This window comes from Planococcus citri, chromosome 2 (assembly GCF_950023065.1).
Source record: "Planococcus citri chromosome 2, ihPlaCitr1.1, whole genome shotgun sequence".
NCBI classification, from domain to species: Eukaryota; Metazoa; Arthropoda; class Insecta; order Hemiptera; family Pseudococcidae; genus Planococcus; species Planococcus citri.
Window position 1 is genome coordinate 78651265 of NC_088678.1, and position 12572 is coordinate 78663836.

At 36.0% G+C, this 12572-nt stretch overlaps 2 protein-coding genes and 1 long non-coding RNA gene across 3 annotated transcripts in view; 2 read left to right on the forward strand and 1 right to left on the reverse strand.

The window, feature by feature from the left end:
- The window catches only part of LOC135833764 (uncharacterized), a 265501-nt gene that overhangs the window by 232763 nt on the left and 20166 nt on the right, over nucleotides 1-12572 (reverse strand). Inside the window, exon 2 of the long non-coding RNA XR_010556536.1 lies at nucleotides 12403-12472. This is a non-coding gene — a long non-coding RNA (uncharacterized LOC135833764). The remainder of the gene's footprint in view (nucleotides 1-12402; nucleotides 12473-12572) is intronic.
- LOC135838209 (juvenile hormone esterase-like) lies at nucleotides 2470-6688 on the forward strand. Its single transcript, XM_065353839.1, has 10 exons — nucleotides 2470-2725; nucleotides 2809-2946; nucleotides 3043-3193; nucleotides 3267-3452; nucleotides 3517-3710; nucleotides 3786-3945; nucleotides 4011-4177; nucleotides 4264-4414; nucleotides 4498-4627; nucleotides 6515-6688. The coding sequence occupies exons 1-10, from the start codon at nucleotides 2546-2548 to the stop codon at nucleotides 6669-6671; spliced, it is 1614 nt and encodes a 537-aa protein (XP_065209911.1). The 5' UTR covers nucleotides 2470-2545; the 3' UTR covers nucleotides 6672-6688.
- Nucleotides 7146-11926, forward strand: LOC135833728 (juvenile hormone esterase-like). Its single transcript, XM_065347485.1, has 10 exons — nucleotides 7146-7463; nucleotides 7550-7687; nucleotides 7789-7945; nucleotides 8024-8209; nucleotides 8281-8486; nucleotides 8557-8719; nucleotides 8814-9010; nucleotides 9373-9526; nucleotides 9643-9772; nucleotides 11596-11926. The coding sequence occupies exons 1-10, from the start codon at nucleotides 7161-7163 to the stop codon at nucleotides 11807-11809; spliced, it is 1848 nt and encodes a 615-aa protein (XP_065203557.1). The 5' UTR covers nucleotides 7146-7160; the 3' UTR covers nucleotides 11810-11926.

Sequence of the window (12572 nt, forward strand, 5' to 3'; positions counted from 1 at the left end):
GAGAAATACAAATATTTTTGTGAGTGGGGTAGGTCGGGACTGCTAGAAGAAGGGATTATGATAATTTTCTCCTAAGGCGATTTTCTGATAAATATTCCATTGAAAAGGAACATTTTCCAAATAAATACCTGGCTAGCTCTAGAATAGGCAATCCTTTCTACCTTAATGTACACAGTGAGAACTTTTACTATACTATAAGGTGCACCGGGGCAAGTCAGAATGATTTTTCGCAATTTCAACTTTGACCAGCTGTTACTCCCCTTCTAATGAACCAATATGGATCAAATTTATTATGTAGGATGCCATAAGGGTTCTTAACCTATGGTGAAAATTTGAGCGCGATTGACCCAGTAGCCTTCGCTCTGTGGAATAAAATATAAACTGTTCTGACTTCCCCCAATTGGGGGAAGTCAGAACAGGCTACACTTTGCAGAGGCGTAGATCACAAACGGAGGGTCCTAGAAAAATTGCATAAAAACAAAATTGTAGAGAATTTAATTCTCTTTGAGATCACTCTCATCAGATTTTTACTAGGACGCATGGTTCGTCCGCTATTTGCGAAAAACTAAGAAATAGAAAGTCTGTATTTTATACCAAATTCAAAACAAGTTCAAAACAACAACAAAATACAATTGAACCAAAGACATCTAAAATAAAACTGAATCACGAAAATTTTTATGCCATGAAGTAGGGGTAGTACCCTCAAGTCACATTTAGTGGCACTTCGCTAGATATAAACCTCTAGGAGCTAGAGCAAGTTTTCTAACTTACCCCGAATTCCAACTTCCCCCGGTGCACCTTAAATAAAGAAACCCTTCTCATACCAATTACTTATGGCTTTTATTTACAGATATTAGTGTAAAACAAGTAATTGAGCATATTATACCAACTAATTACAAGTAGACTTATAATTAATCTATGTGTGAGATAGGTACACAATACAAACTACCTATCTTCTAACTCTCTGAGTAGGTGACTTAAAATACACACAGGCACAGCCTGAGAATTAACGATAAAGCGAGTGTAAAACGAAAGAATACGATGTAGTTGCATTCTTTCTATTTCGAATGCTAAGGTGATTAACACATTGTCACCTAGCATTTGGTTTATTGGATTAATTAAAAGCAAGGTAGACAACACTAGTGTGAATACAGCATACTTGGCATAGTATACTTCGTGACATAAAATATAGCAAAGTACTCAGATGACATTTATGAACTCATCTCAATAATTACTAAAAGGGCACTATGTAAGGGCGAACGCAACCCCGGTAAAAGAATTAAACGATTACCTTGGATGATGTAGATACGCATAATTTAACTGTACACGTTGCCTACCTCTCCCTGGTGACCCCAATAATAGTCGCTTCGGCAGGTATGCTTAGAAGTCCCATTTTTGTAGAGATAGAGGCTCAGATTATCGGAATAACCAGGCCAATAACTAAAAAGTACCGCGATCTTATGCAGGAAATTAACGAAGTTCGCGTTATAGAAAGAAATCGATTAAATACCATCTAAAGATGGGTACATCACAAATAGGGAGTATGAAGCGAGCCATACCAGCCTTGTACACATTTTTCGCGACTTGACGTTGATCCGGGGAGCTCGAGTGTCCTGGACCAAGTGATTTTTCTAGCATCAGGATCCTTGCAAACGAGGATCGGATCGCGAGTACTTTACGTAGCTTATGGCTCCTCCCACAGGACGATTACCATAGGCCACACTCATAAAAAGATTATACTAATAACTACAATAGGCGAGCAGGGCATATCCGCTCATCACATTTTGACAAAAATGTTTTTTTGACACTTTTGAAGAATTTTAAACCAAAAACTGGGTCATGATTTTTGAGATTTTTCACAAGAAAATAGCTTCAAATTTTCATCAAATTTTTTTTGAGCACTTTTCAAGAATTTTGAGCTCAAAATTGGATCACGATTTTCGAGATTTCTAAAAAATGTCATACGACCCAATAAAATGAGTTAAAATTTTGTAAGAGCTCCCAAAATAACAAAAAAAAAAATGATTTTTGAACATTTCTGTGAAAATTTCAAGCTCAAGCTCGAAATTGGGTCATAATTATCAGAATGCGACCTATCAATTCAAAATGGGTTAAAATTTTACAAAAATGCTAAGTATTTCTATCAAAGTTCATTTTTTGAGCATTTTCGAACAATTTTAAGCCAAAATTGAGTCACTATTTTCAAAAAATTATGCAACCTCCACATAAAAAAAGAAAACTATTTATACCATTTTTTAACGAGTTTTAAAAAATTCAAACGTCAATAACTCGATCAGAAGAATTAATATACTTATCAGCTTTTTTTTATACAATTTTTAGCTCAATATCGTTTCGATTTTGCAAAATTAACGTTTCCCTCGTCTCGCAAAATTCCCCAAGTACGTAAAATACACGTAAGGACTATTGAGTTATGCCAAAGCACTGATAAAAATTTACACTGGATATTGATAAGACAGTCGACGAAAAATACGACCAGTAAACCGTGAAAACTCGAGCAACTCGAACGTAACAACGCGAGGCAAAAATGTACAAATATATCTTTCTGGCATTATCGATAACGCAAGTTTTAGCCGAGGTGATAGTTGAGACAAAACTCGGCCATGTAAAAGGAACTGTTATGTTGAGCAGAGATGGCAGAAAATTCGATGCTTTCTTAGCGTTGCCTTATGCTAAGCCACCGGTAGGCGAACTCAGATTCCAGGTATGATCTTTGTTATATACTTGAACTTGATACACAAGTGAAGAAAATGAGTATTAAATTCATGATACGACATAATATGAGTCCAGGATCCATTACCATACACAGAAAGATGGAATGAAACATACGATGCCACACAAAAGTCACCAATTTGCCCTCAACTAGTTCCTTCGGGCAAAGTTATTGGAAGTGAAGATTGTCTGTATTTGAATCTTTACGTTCCTCAGGTATTACAATAGCAATTTGACCAATTGAGGATACAAATGACAAAAATGACAAAAAAAATGATGATATGTACTATAAATCTACGTACCTATTTCTAGGGAACATTTCAGGAAACACTACCCGTATGGGTTTACATTTACGGAGGTCGTAGAGTATCTGGAAGTGCATCGGTGGATAAATTAGGCCCTCATTACATAATGGACAAACCTGTCGTATTCATCACGATGACTTACAGAGTCAACCTTTTAGGTACCTAGACCTACCTCTCCCTTACAATAATTTCAAAATTTTGAAACCTTGTTCAGATATTCGGTTTTTTCAGGATATCTCAGCACCGAGGATGACGTCATATCAGGTAATTTTGGACTAAAAGACGAAGTAATGGTACTAAGATGGATCCAAGAGCATATCACATCTTTCGGAGGCGATCCAAACAACGTAACATTATCAGGAGGTAGTAGCGGAGCAATCGACGTCAGTCTGCATCTTTGTTCTCCACTCTCTAAAGGTACAGAAAATCAGATTACCTAATTCGATCATCTCGAAATACCCTATCTTGAACAAATTCTTAGGTTTATTTCACAGAGCCATTAGTCAAAGTGGACATCCGCTGAAAGAAGTCATGGCACCGGGATCAGCTAGGAAATTATCGTGGATAACTGCTGATTTAATGGGATGTAAAAGTATCAAAAAATCTGAGGAATTGTTGAAATGTTTGCAAAAGGTGCCAGTTGAGAATCTGATAAAAAATCTTCAAAATGACGAAGTAAGTCTCACAGTTGTAAGAATAAAACTAACTCAAATGAAAAAACATTCAAAAGTCGAAACAATGTTCACACAGCGAACTGCAATCCCTCCACCAAAATTCCATCCAGTCATCGAGCACAAAAATGCGAAAATTAAATTTCTAGTCAATGAACCGCTGTTTGAGTTGAGGAAGTCTCACAATGTACCCTGGTTATTGGGTATCAATCATGATGAAGGATCTATTGGAACTATAGGTAGGTTCAACTCGAAATACTCTGCTCAGTCTTTAAAATAAATACGAAAAATTGATTTTTTTCAGCTTTGTTCCCCAAACCGTACAGAGACAGTCTGGAAAAAATACGAAACCGTTTGCCTAAATTTTTAGGATACTCAACTTTTAATAATAAGGATCAAATAACCGATCAATTCCTGGAGAAGTATTTCCACAACAAACCAATTAATCAATCGTTCGACGTATTATCCAGGGTAAGTCGATTGCAAACATGCCTTTTTCATTTTATACTGAATTACATGTACAGTGATTTTTGGTATTCTCTCTAACCATTTTACAGTTATTTGGAACGGCTCATTTTGTGGTAGGAGCTATCGATTGTGCATTAGAGTACAATGGTGAAAGATATTTCTACGTGTATGATCACGAAAATGCCATTAATTATGCCAGGAATTACTTTCTTAGGATGGCATTCAGTAAAGAAAAAACTGGTACGTAAATACGAGTTGCTTCAAGAGTACCTATGTTTTTATAAAGACTACGAAGAACATAAATTTTGATGTTTCTTTTCAAGGAGTTTGCCACGGTGAAGAGCTTAGAAGCTTACAACATTATCCGAATTTATTCCCTCCAATCATCGATGGAGATGATCGGATAGTTTCGAATCAAGTGATATCTTTGTGGTACAATTTTGTGGCCTATGGGTGAGAAAATTGAGTTGATTCAGCGCAGCAAATGAACGAATACTCGCAGAAATAAACCGAGAAAATGAAACTGGGCTCAGATCACATTACGAAGTGGCTGAAAAAATTTCAAACATACTCATACTTTTTTCATACATAGGACTCGCACGAAATTTCTTGAAGCGGACAAAGCTAGACCAAAAGAGCAGGCAAAAATTAATCACCAGCCAAAATGTCAATTTTTCGAAATTGACCTAGAAAGCTGAAATTTGAAATACGCCCCACTTTCGACCTGTCAAATAGATTGGAAACGGTTTCAAACTGTTTTGAGCAGTTCTGGAAACTCCAGCAGATTTTTGAAACTTGTTGAATATCCAAAATGCAAGCTCTACTCTAACTTCAACACGCTAGCAATTCGACTTCTGGTGGGTTTAAGTCATTTTGGAGCCTCTAGTGAATTTTTGAAAATTCTTGGATCTTCCATCAGATTTTTGAAACCAGGTTTTATGGCGTTTTTTGGAAAACTGGAATTTCCAAAAATTAGCTGGAAGCTTTAAAACGACTTGAAACCCCCTGTAGTGACTTCGTATCGTATTTAAATTAATTTTCAAGTGAATTACGGCTTTCCAACTCCATTTGATGAAGTTTTGTGAAAATTTGGTGGTGATGGTGTATTTTTGTAATTAGTACATAAAGTTCCAAAAACCTGCTGGAGATTCCAGGAATTTTCAAAAAGTCACTGGAAGTTCTAAAATGACTAAAAACGCACCAGCAATCGACTTGATAGCGTTTGAAGTTGAAGTGCAAAATGAATTTCGGATTTCCATTTCCATTTGGTAAAATTCTATGAAAAATTGGAGCATTGAAAACCTGCTGAAGACTCCAGTAACTGTCAAAAAGTCGCTGGAGGCTCCAAAACTATTTGGAATCTACCTGCAGTCGACTTCATAGCGTAATAAATTATTTTGCAGAGTGAATTTCGGCTTTATAGCTCCATTTGTCAAAATTTTGTGAAAATTTCAAGACTCGAAAATTTAGTGGAGGCTCCAAAATGACTTATACCCACCAGCAGTCGACTTAACAATGTGTTTAAGCTGAATTGCAGCATGAATTTCAGATTTCAAACTTCATTTGTCAAAATTTGAAGTTTCAAACACCTGCTGGAGGCTCCAGAACTGCTCAAAACGGTTCGAAACGGGTTCCAATCGATCCGGCAGATCGAAAATAAAATCTATTTCAAATTTCAGCTTTCTAGATAAATTTCTTGAAAAAATTTTGATTTTTTTTTAAATTCACTAAAAATCAAAAAACACACTTTGGCACTGAAAATTATGGCTGGTGATAAAATTTTTTCATGCTTTTTCGATCTAATTTGGTCCAGTTCAAAAAATTTCGTGCGAGTCCTATGCTGAAAATCAAAATCTGCAATTTTGGCAGACATGTCAATCAAAATGGCCGCCATTTTGTTACTAGTAAGGTCAACTTTTTTTTGGAAAGTTGGCTTTAAAATGTTCCTTAGGATGTCCCCTTTAAGAAAAAAGTTGTCTCATAGGATCTTCGGGGGGGGGGGGGGGGGGGTGCAATTACCCCCCCCCCCCCAATTGTCATATGCCGGACTATCAATTTTATGAATTTTGTGGCTTATTCTGATTATTGGAGGTCGATTTCAAGCTAATTTTATATTATTCTTGGACAACTTAACATCACATAACTGCCTGTTGCTCTTTACAGCTGTCTATTAGCTGGATATGAACTTATCAATTTCATTGAATATGACATGTACGAGTAACTTTTCTTCATTGCTTTCGTGGAAGTTCTATTTTACTCGTATTCGTTCATTCACTGAGAAAAAAGCTGAGCTTGCTTCATTCAAAAACAGTCGTGAATTCTCGTCTGATTAAATTACAGTGATCCAAATGGCAAGACGAAAAGTACTCGTGAAATCTGGAAACCGGTTTCAACACCTCAATTGGAATACTTACACATACATGGACTGAAACTCTCTATGAAAACTGCACCTTATTGGAATTATTATAAATTTTTTAAAAATATAACTCAATCTTAAAATGTAATTAAATTCATAATTCCAACCTTTTTTTTCTCCGACGAATCGTTCATATTCAAAAAGAATAGTCGAATACAGGGGAAGGAGGAGGAGGGGGGATGAACCTTGAATACACTCGAACTGAAACTGTTGCTGAAACGATTTTCAGCTTCCGGGAAAATTTTCAACGAAGGTAGAAGTTGAGAAAAATGAAATGGATTTGAAAAATTTCCACCACTTTTTTCTTTTTTTCAAACAAAACTTCAATCTAATCCTTTTTACCCCACTTTGCTCAATGCTCACACTAAAAATGGCTGAATTTTCTTCAACCTCCAGATTCAATACTTCTGTTTCAAAGAACTGCCTTTACATCCCCTCCCTGTCTCAATTTCCGCAGTGCAATTTTTTTACATTAGTCTATACTTAAATTCGCATAAATATCATAAAACCACCATTTTCATTCACCTTCTATCACGTTCACGACAACAGATAAGCTAAACGACACCGACGATGACAGCCTTGTCGATAAAATATTGGAAGGACACGGTCACTATGCACTATTTGGTGAAAAATACCGCAGCGAAGTGTAACGCCGACATAAACGAAAACTACACCATTATGTTCGAGTTCAAAAGTATTGAAAATATTTTACTATCATTGGTACTAATTTCGCCAGTATTTAGTCATGTGTACTTGAACACCTCGCTGGGCCTCGTGAAGGGGACAGTGATGCTCAGTCGTAATGGTAACCCATTCTATGCATTTTTAGGATTACCTTATGCTCATCCACCTGTAGGAGATCTGAGATTTACAGTAAGTAATATTGACAAAAAACTTTCTCGAATTCAAAAGGCAAAAAAACATTTCTGTACAATTTGAGGATCAATTTTTATACGTAGAATCCCATTCCATATACCATTCCCTGGCACGACGAATACGATGCAACCAAACAAGCATCATTTTGCATACACTCGCGGTTGAATTTTGTTATCGAAGGCTCCGAAGACTGTTTATATTTGAACGTGTACACACCACAGGTACGATCAACTGTCTACTCCGCACCTCACCATGCATTAATTTATTCACTCAGTTGATAATCGTGATTTTAATCAGGCAAATATTTTTCAATCTAATTCAGTTACCATCGAAAAATACCACCAAATTACCGGTATGGTTTTACATTCATCCTGGAAGGAGGCTTTTTGGAGACCCTTCCACTCAACGATGGGGTCCTCACTACATTATGGACGAACCGGTGATCTTTGTAACTGCAGCATATCGACTCAATTCTTTCGGTATTAGTATTCAAATATCTAGAAACTAAAAATAGATTTTGAAACCCAAAAATTTGACAAATGAAATTTTTTTAAAAGGCTTTTTGAGCATGGAAGATGATGTGATACCGGGTAATTTCGGATTAAAAGATCAAGCAGCTGCGTTACTTTGGATTCAGAGATACATATCTGATTATGGAGGCGATCCTGATCGAGTCACCATCTCAGGCGAAAGCTCAGGAGGGGTTGACGTCAGTTTACATTTATCTTCTCCTCTATCTCAGCGTAAGTTGAATACACCAGAAGCTGCATCATGCAAGATGGATTTCATTATCACAAACTGTCTCAATTTCCAGCATTATTCCATCGAGCCATCATGCAGAGCGGATCTCATTTAAACTACCGGACGGTGGTGAAATCAGGAGGCTCTAGAAGACAAGCCTGGAAACTAGCATCAGTCGTTGGATGTAATAAACCATACATAAAAACTTCGGAAGACTTGCTCAACTGTCTGCGTACGATCCCTGCGCCATTGCTGACTATCTCGATTTTTTTCATGATGGTAATTTCACAAAACTTGTTTTGAAAAATGGGTCAGATGTACGAAACGACTAATTGTTTTTTCTTCACAGCACGACTACATTTTACCACACACGTATTTTGGAATAGTTATTGAAAATTCGAACTCAGAAGGAGCTTTTCTCACCTTGCATCCGATACTGGAAATGCAAAATCCTTCCAATAAAACCATCATGATGGGCACAAATACGAACGAAGGTCATCAAAAAGCGATCGGTTAGTTGCTGAAAGAGCACAGAAAAAATATACACTAGGTACATCATTAATTAGCTGGAGATCTAATGAACGTATTTTTTTTTTTTTTTTGAAGCTATATTCTCACCACCTTATCCAGGCAAAAAACTCAAACTCAAAATTAGAGATCATTTTTTGGACGATTACCAGCGCTTGTTTCCAATTTTATTTGGTTTTGATCATTTGCCAAATCGGATAGTTGTGATGGAAGAAATAAAATTGAAATATTTTTCAGAAAAACCATTGAAGAAATCGTATCATGGAATCGCAACGGTAACCTCTTAACATCTATGGTGTATTCTAGGTTGACATTAAACATTTTGAATTGGTGTGCAGTTGATGATCCAAGCATTTTGATGAACTCATTTTGTACTAATTTAACATTTTTACGATCTACGATGAAACAGACGAGCAAATCTCTCTTATCATTTTATTTGGAAGCTCCAAGAGGAAAAAAAAATACTTGATAATTTTAGAAAACTGCGAGGTGACTAAATTCCCAAAACAAAGTGATCAAGTATAAGATGTCTACATCATCAGCTATAACAATTCAAAATGTGATGTTAACGTAGGACATGCATAAATTATAAAACTCCCAGTACTACACACTTTACACAGATTCTATAAAAATTCAGGCTTTTGGAATCTGTACAGTACAGCTCAATATGATTGAATCTGCTCTGCAATACAAAGGTCCCAAATACTTTTACCATTACGATCACTTGAATATAATCAGCTATAAAAAAATGTACGATGTCCAGTACAATCTACATACCAACGAATCCATGGGTAAATTGATCCAGAAATAATATGTATTTCAAATAATCGTATCATCATAATCATCTGAGCAAAAATAGCTTCGAGCCAACTACCCAAATATTATTTCATTTCAATTCTTCTTGCAGGAGTAGTTCATGGAGAGGAATTCAGAAGTATCTTCCACCAAGAAATCATGTTTCCACCCGTTCTTGATGGAGAAGACAGAATAGTTTCAGAGCGAGTCGTCAAGTTGTGGAGTAACTTCGTGGCATATGGGTAAATTCAAAAACTTTTTCTATAGGCTCGTATTACGTGGGTTTTGATCGTTTCCTTGAGCTTCACAGCCCTTTCCAAGTTGTGAGCCCCATAGGAAAATTTTTGTAAACCAAACGTAATGTGCAGAATCTTAAATCTTCAAGTTTCCAAGATGGGGTTCAAAAAAAAAAATTTCCTCGTCATTTTTATGCATATTTTTGATAAAAGTAATGGAAGTATCTTTTAACACGCTATCGGTAACACTTCCTGTTCAAAAATAAATGACCTTATACCCTCTCCCCGTCTACCTTCATCCATGGAGAGTGGTCATTAAAAGACCGGAAAAATAAACATTTAATATGTCCAGACAATACCATCTACAAAGCTTCGATCCCCTCTCCCCAATTTTTGGAAAAATTCATAATTAATAAAACGAAATTTTCACCATCAAGACATTTTCCAAAACACAAAAATGGAAATTTGAATATTTTTCAAGGTAACTTTTTTACCAGAATAAAATTTAAAACGTCGCTCAATACAAACTCCTCTCCCCTTTCCCTCCCCCCTTCACGCAAAAAAAAACAATCACGTTTTTGGATTTTATTTCATCCCTCATTTTCATGAAACATGAACGAAAAAAGGAAAAAAAATGTTATTCATCGCGAAATTATAAAAGTAAAGAAATTTGACTCATTTTGAAAAAAATACCTGAATATTTTTAGACTGATTCTTAGTAGAACTAAGGAAAAACTTTTCTTACACGGTCCATCATGATTCCGAGACCGGGGATATGGGATCCAGATGTCCATTTACATCGATTTTGGGCATATCTGATACTTTTTTTTGGTATTTTTAATTTTTCTAACAGACCTTAGGGAGATATTTCAATAAAATTACTTGAATTCGGTATTTAAGCCACTTTGTTTACTGATGGATTCAAGGGATTTGAAGGGGATTGACCTTCACTCAAAATTCTCGTAGGTCCAAATTTCCAGGAAGTTTTTTTTTGGGGGGGGGGGAGTATGGGTGAAAAAAATCAGAATAGAAATAAATTGAGATAGAAAATTAATAGTTTACAAGTGATGTATCCAAAAATTAGCGTGCTCCTGGCGCAATTTGGAGGAGAGAAATCGGGGTTTTTCATGTTCCCCAAAATGACATAGAAAGCTGAAATTTGGCATCTACGTTCGGAGGGTGCCCTAGATGTATTTTTGGGAGTATACAAATGGAATGGAATTTCAATAGCAAAAAAAAAATGGATCTTTGCACCTTTTTTCAACAGTTTTTGGTTCTCTGGGTCATCGCTAGAGCCACTCAAACTGACCTAGGAGGTTGAAATTTGGCATGAGCATGCCCTAGATATGCGTTTTGGGAGGTTTTGACATTTCAATCCTTCTTTACCCCTTCCTACCAACCTAAAAGTGGATTTTCGTTTAGATTTTGCGTCATCGCTGAAGCCCCTTCCCTTTCTACTAGAAGAATGAAATGCCAATGTACTTGTACGTGGCTCTAGATGTGCCTTGAGGTGAGGGAGAGTGGAACCTTTCAACCTCTCTTCAATATTTTTTAGCTACATAAAATTGAATTTTCGTTTTAATTTTGCCATCGTTGGAGAGTGAAGACCCCCCACTCTCCGAAAAATTGACCTAGGAGGCTGAAATTTGGAATGTACTAAGTGCCTTGTTAGGGTCTCGAATATTCAAACCCTGCCCACCCTTCTTCAGTAACACAGAAAACCAAATTTTTGTCCATTTTCAAAGGGTTTCTGCAGAAGGCCAAAACTGCTTTGCTTTTACGTACTTTTTTCTTTATAATTCAGCAAAATTCGTATAATTTGCCTCCAGGAATCCAAATGGGCTATCCGGAGAACAAATTTGGAAACCAGTGACAACTTCAGATTTAGAATACCTACACATTTCCACATCACATCTCACAATGAAAACCAGACCGTTTTGGGACGAGTATATATTTTTCAAACGACTGGGAAATCCGCCGTTGATGAACTTGACCATATACGAGACATTATTTTCGCAAAATGAGATCCATTCTGAATCATGATAATCAGTCTATCGAACGAATCCAATTCATTTCACAGAAAATACTCCATTCTGTTTAGCATTCTTTTTCCTCATTCGTTAAAAATATTCATCAAAAATAAAATGTTAAGAGCTTTTACTCGTATTGAATTTTCTATTTTCTGTTTGGGATCATTTGTTACTTATATCAAACACGGTTGTATCGAGACAGAAAACACAGAACCCACGCCGTGAATTTGGAGGGAGGGGGTCAGATTATTTCAAAGGGCATGTAGAATGTAGATAATGTGTGAACTGAAGAATATGGAGAATTCAAGGATATACTCGTACTTCGAACTTAATCAATTTCAAAGTTTTCCATTGCCATTTGTATACATAGAAAAATGACACCAACTAACAATATTAACAACACTAAAAATAAATAATATCGACATCAAAAGGGTTCCATACTTTTTTTTTTTCATTTTGTATAAGACCAAAGGGAGTCAAAATTGTCAAAAACAATATCAATGAGTGAAATAACAAGAGGAAATTTGTGTTAAATATGACTTCACATTTTATGAACGTCATCTATAATGCATGATAACATTATGCAATAACTCAAGAGATAATTACCAGTAGTTCTGCAAGGTCAAATCATCACTTCGAAATCAGTGGTAGATGAATCAACCTGCCATCGGTCCTCCTGAAACATTCAAAAAAAAAAAAACACATGAAATCAAATCTCAAGTCAGATATCAAACAATTTTAACAAAAATTCTACAACATAGGGGAATTGATTAAGA

Excerpts from the sequence above, each read along its gene's own strand:
- LOC135838209 (XM_065353839.1), top strand. The coding sequence starts at position 2,546 with ATGTACAAATATATCTTTCTGGCATTATCGATAACGCAAGTTTTAGCC. Across the intron at positions 3,194-3,266 it reads TTACAGAGTCAACCTTTTAG|GATATCTCAGCACCGAGGAT; the intron begins GTACCTAGACCT and ends CGGTTTTTTCAG. Across the intron at positions 4,178-4,263 it reads CGTTCGACGTATTATCCAGG|TTATTTGGAACGGCTCATTT; the intron begins GTAAGTCGATTG and ends ACCATTTTACAG.
- LOC135833728 (XM_065347485.1), top strand. The coding sequence starts at position 7,161 with ATGACAGCCTTGTCGATAAAATATTGGAAGGACACGGTCACTATGCAC. Across the intron at positions 8,487-8,556 it reads TCTCGATTTTTTTCATGATG|CACGACTACATTTTACCACA; the intron begins GTAATTTCACAA and ends TTTTCTTCACAG. Across the intron at positions 8,720-8,813 it reads AGGTCATCAAAAAGCGATCG|CTATATTCTCACCACCTTAT; the intron begins GTTAGTTGCTGA and ends TTTTTTTTGAAG.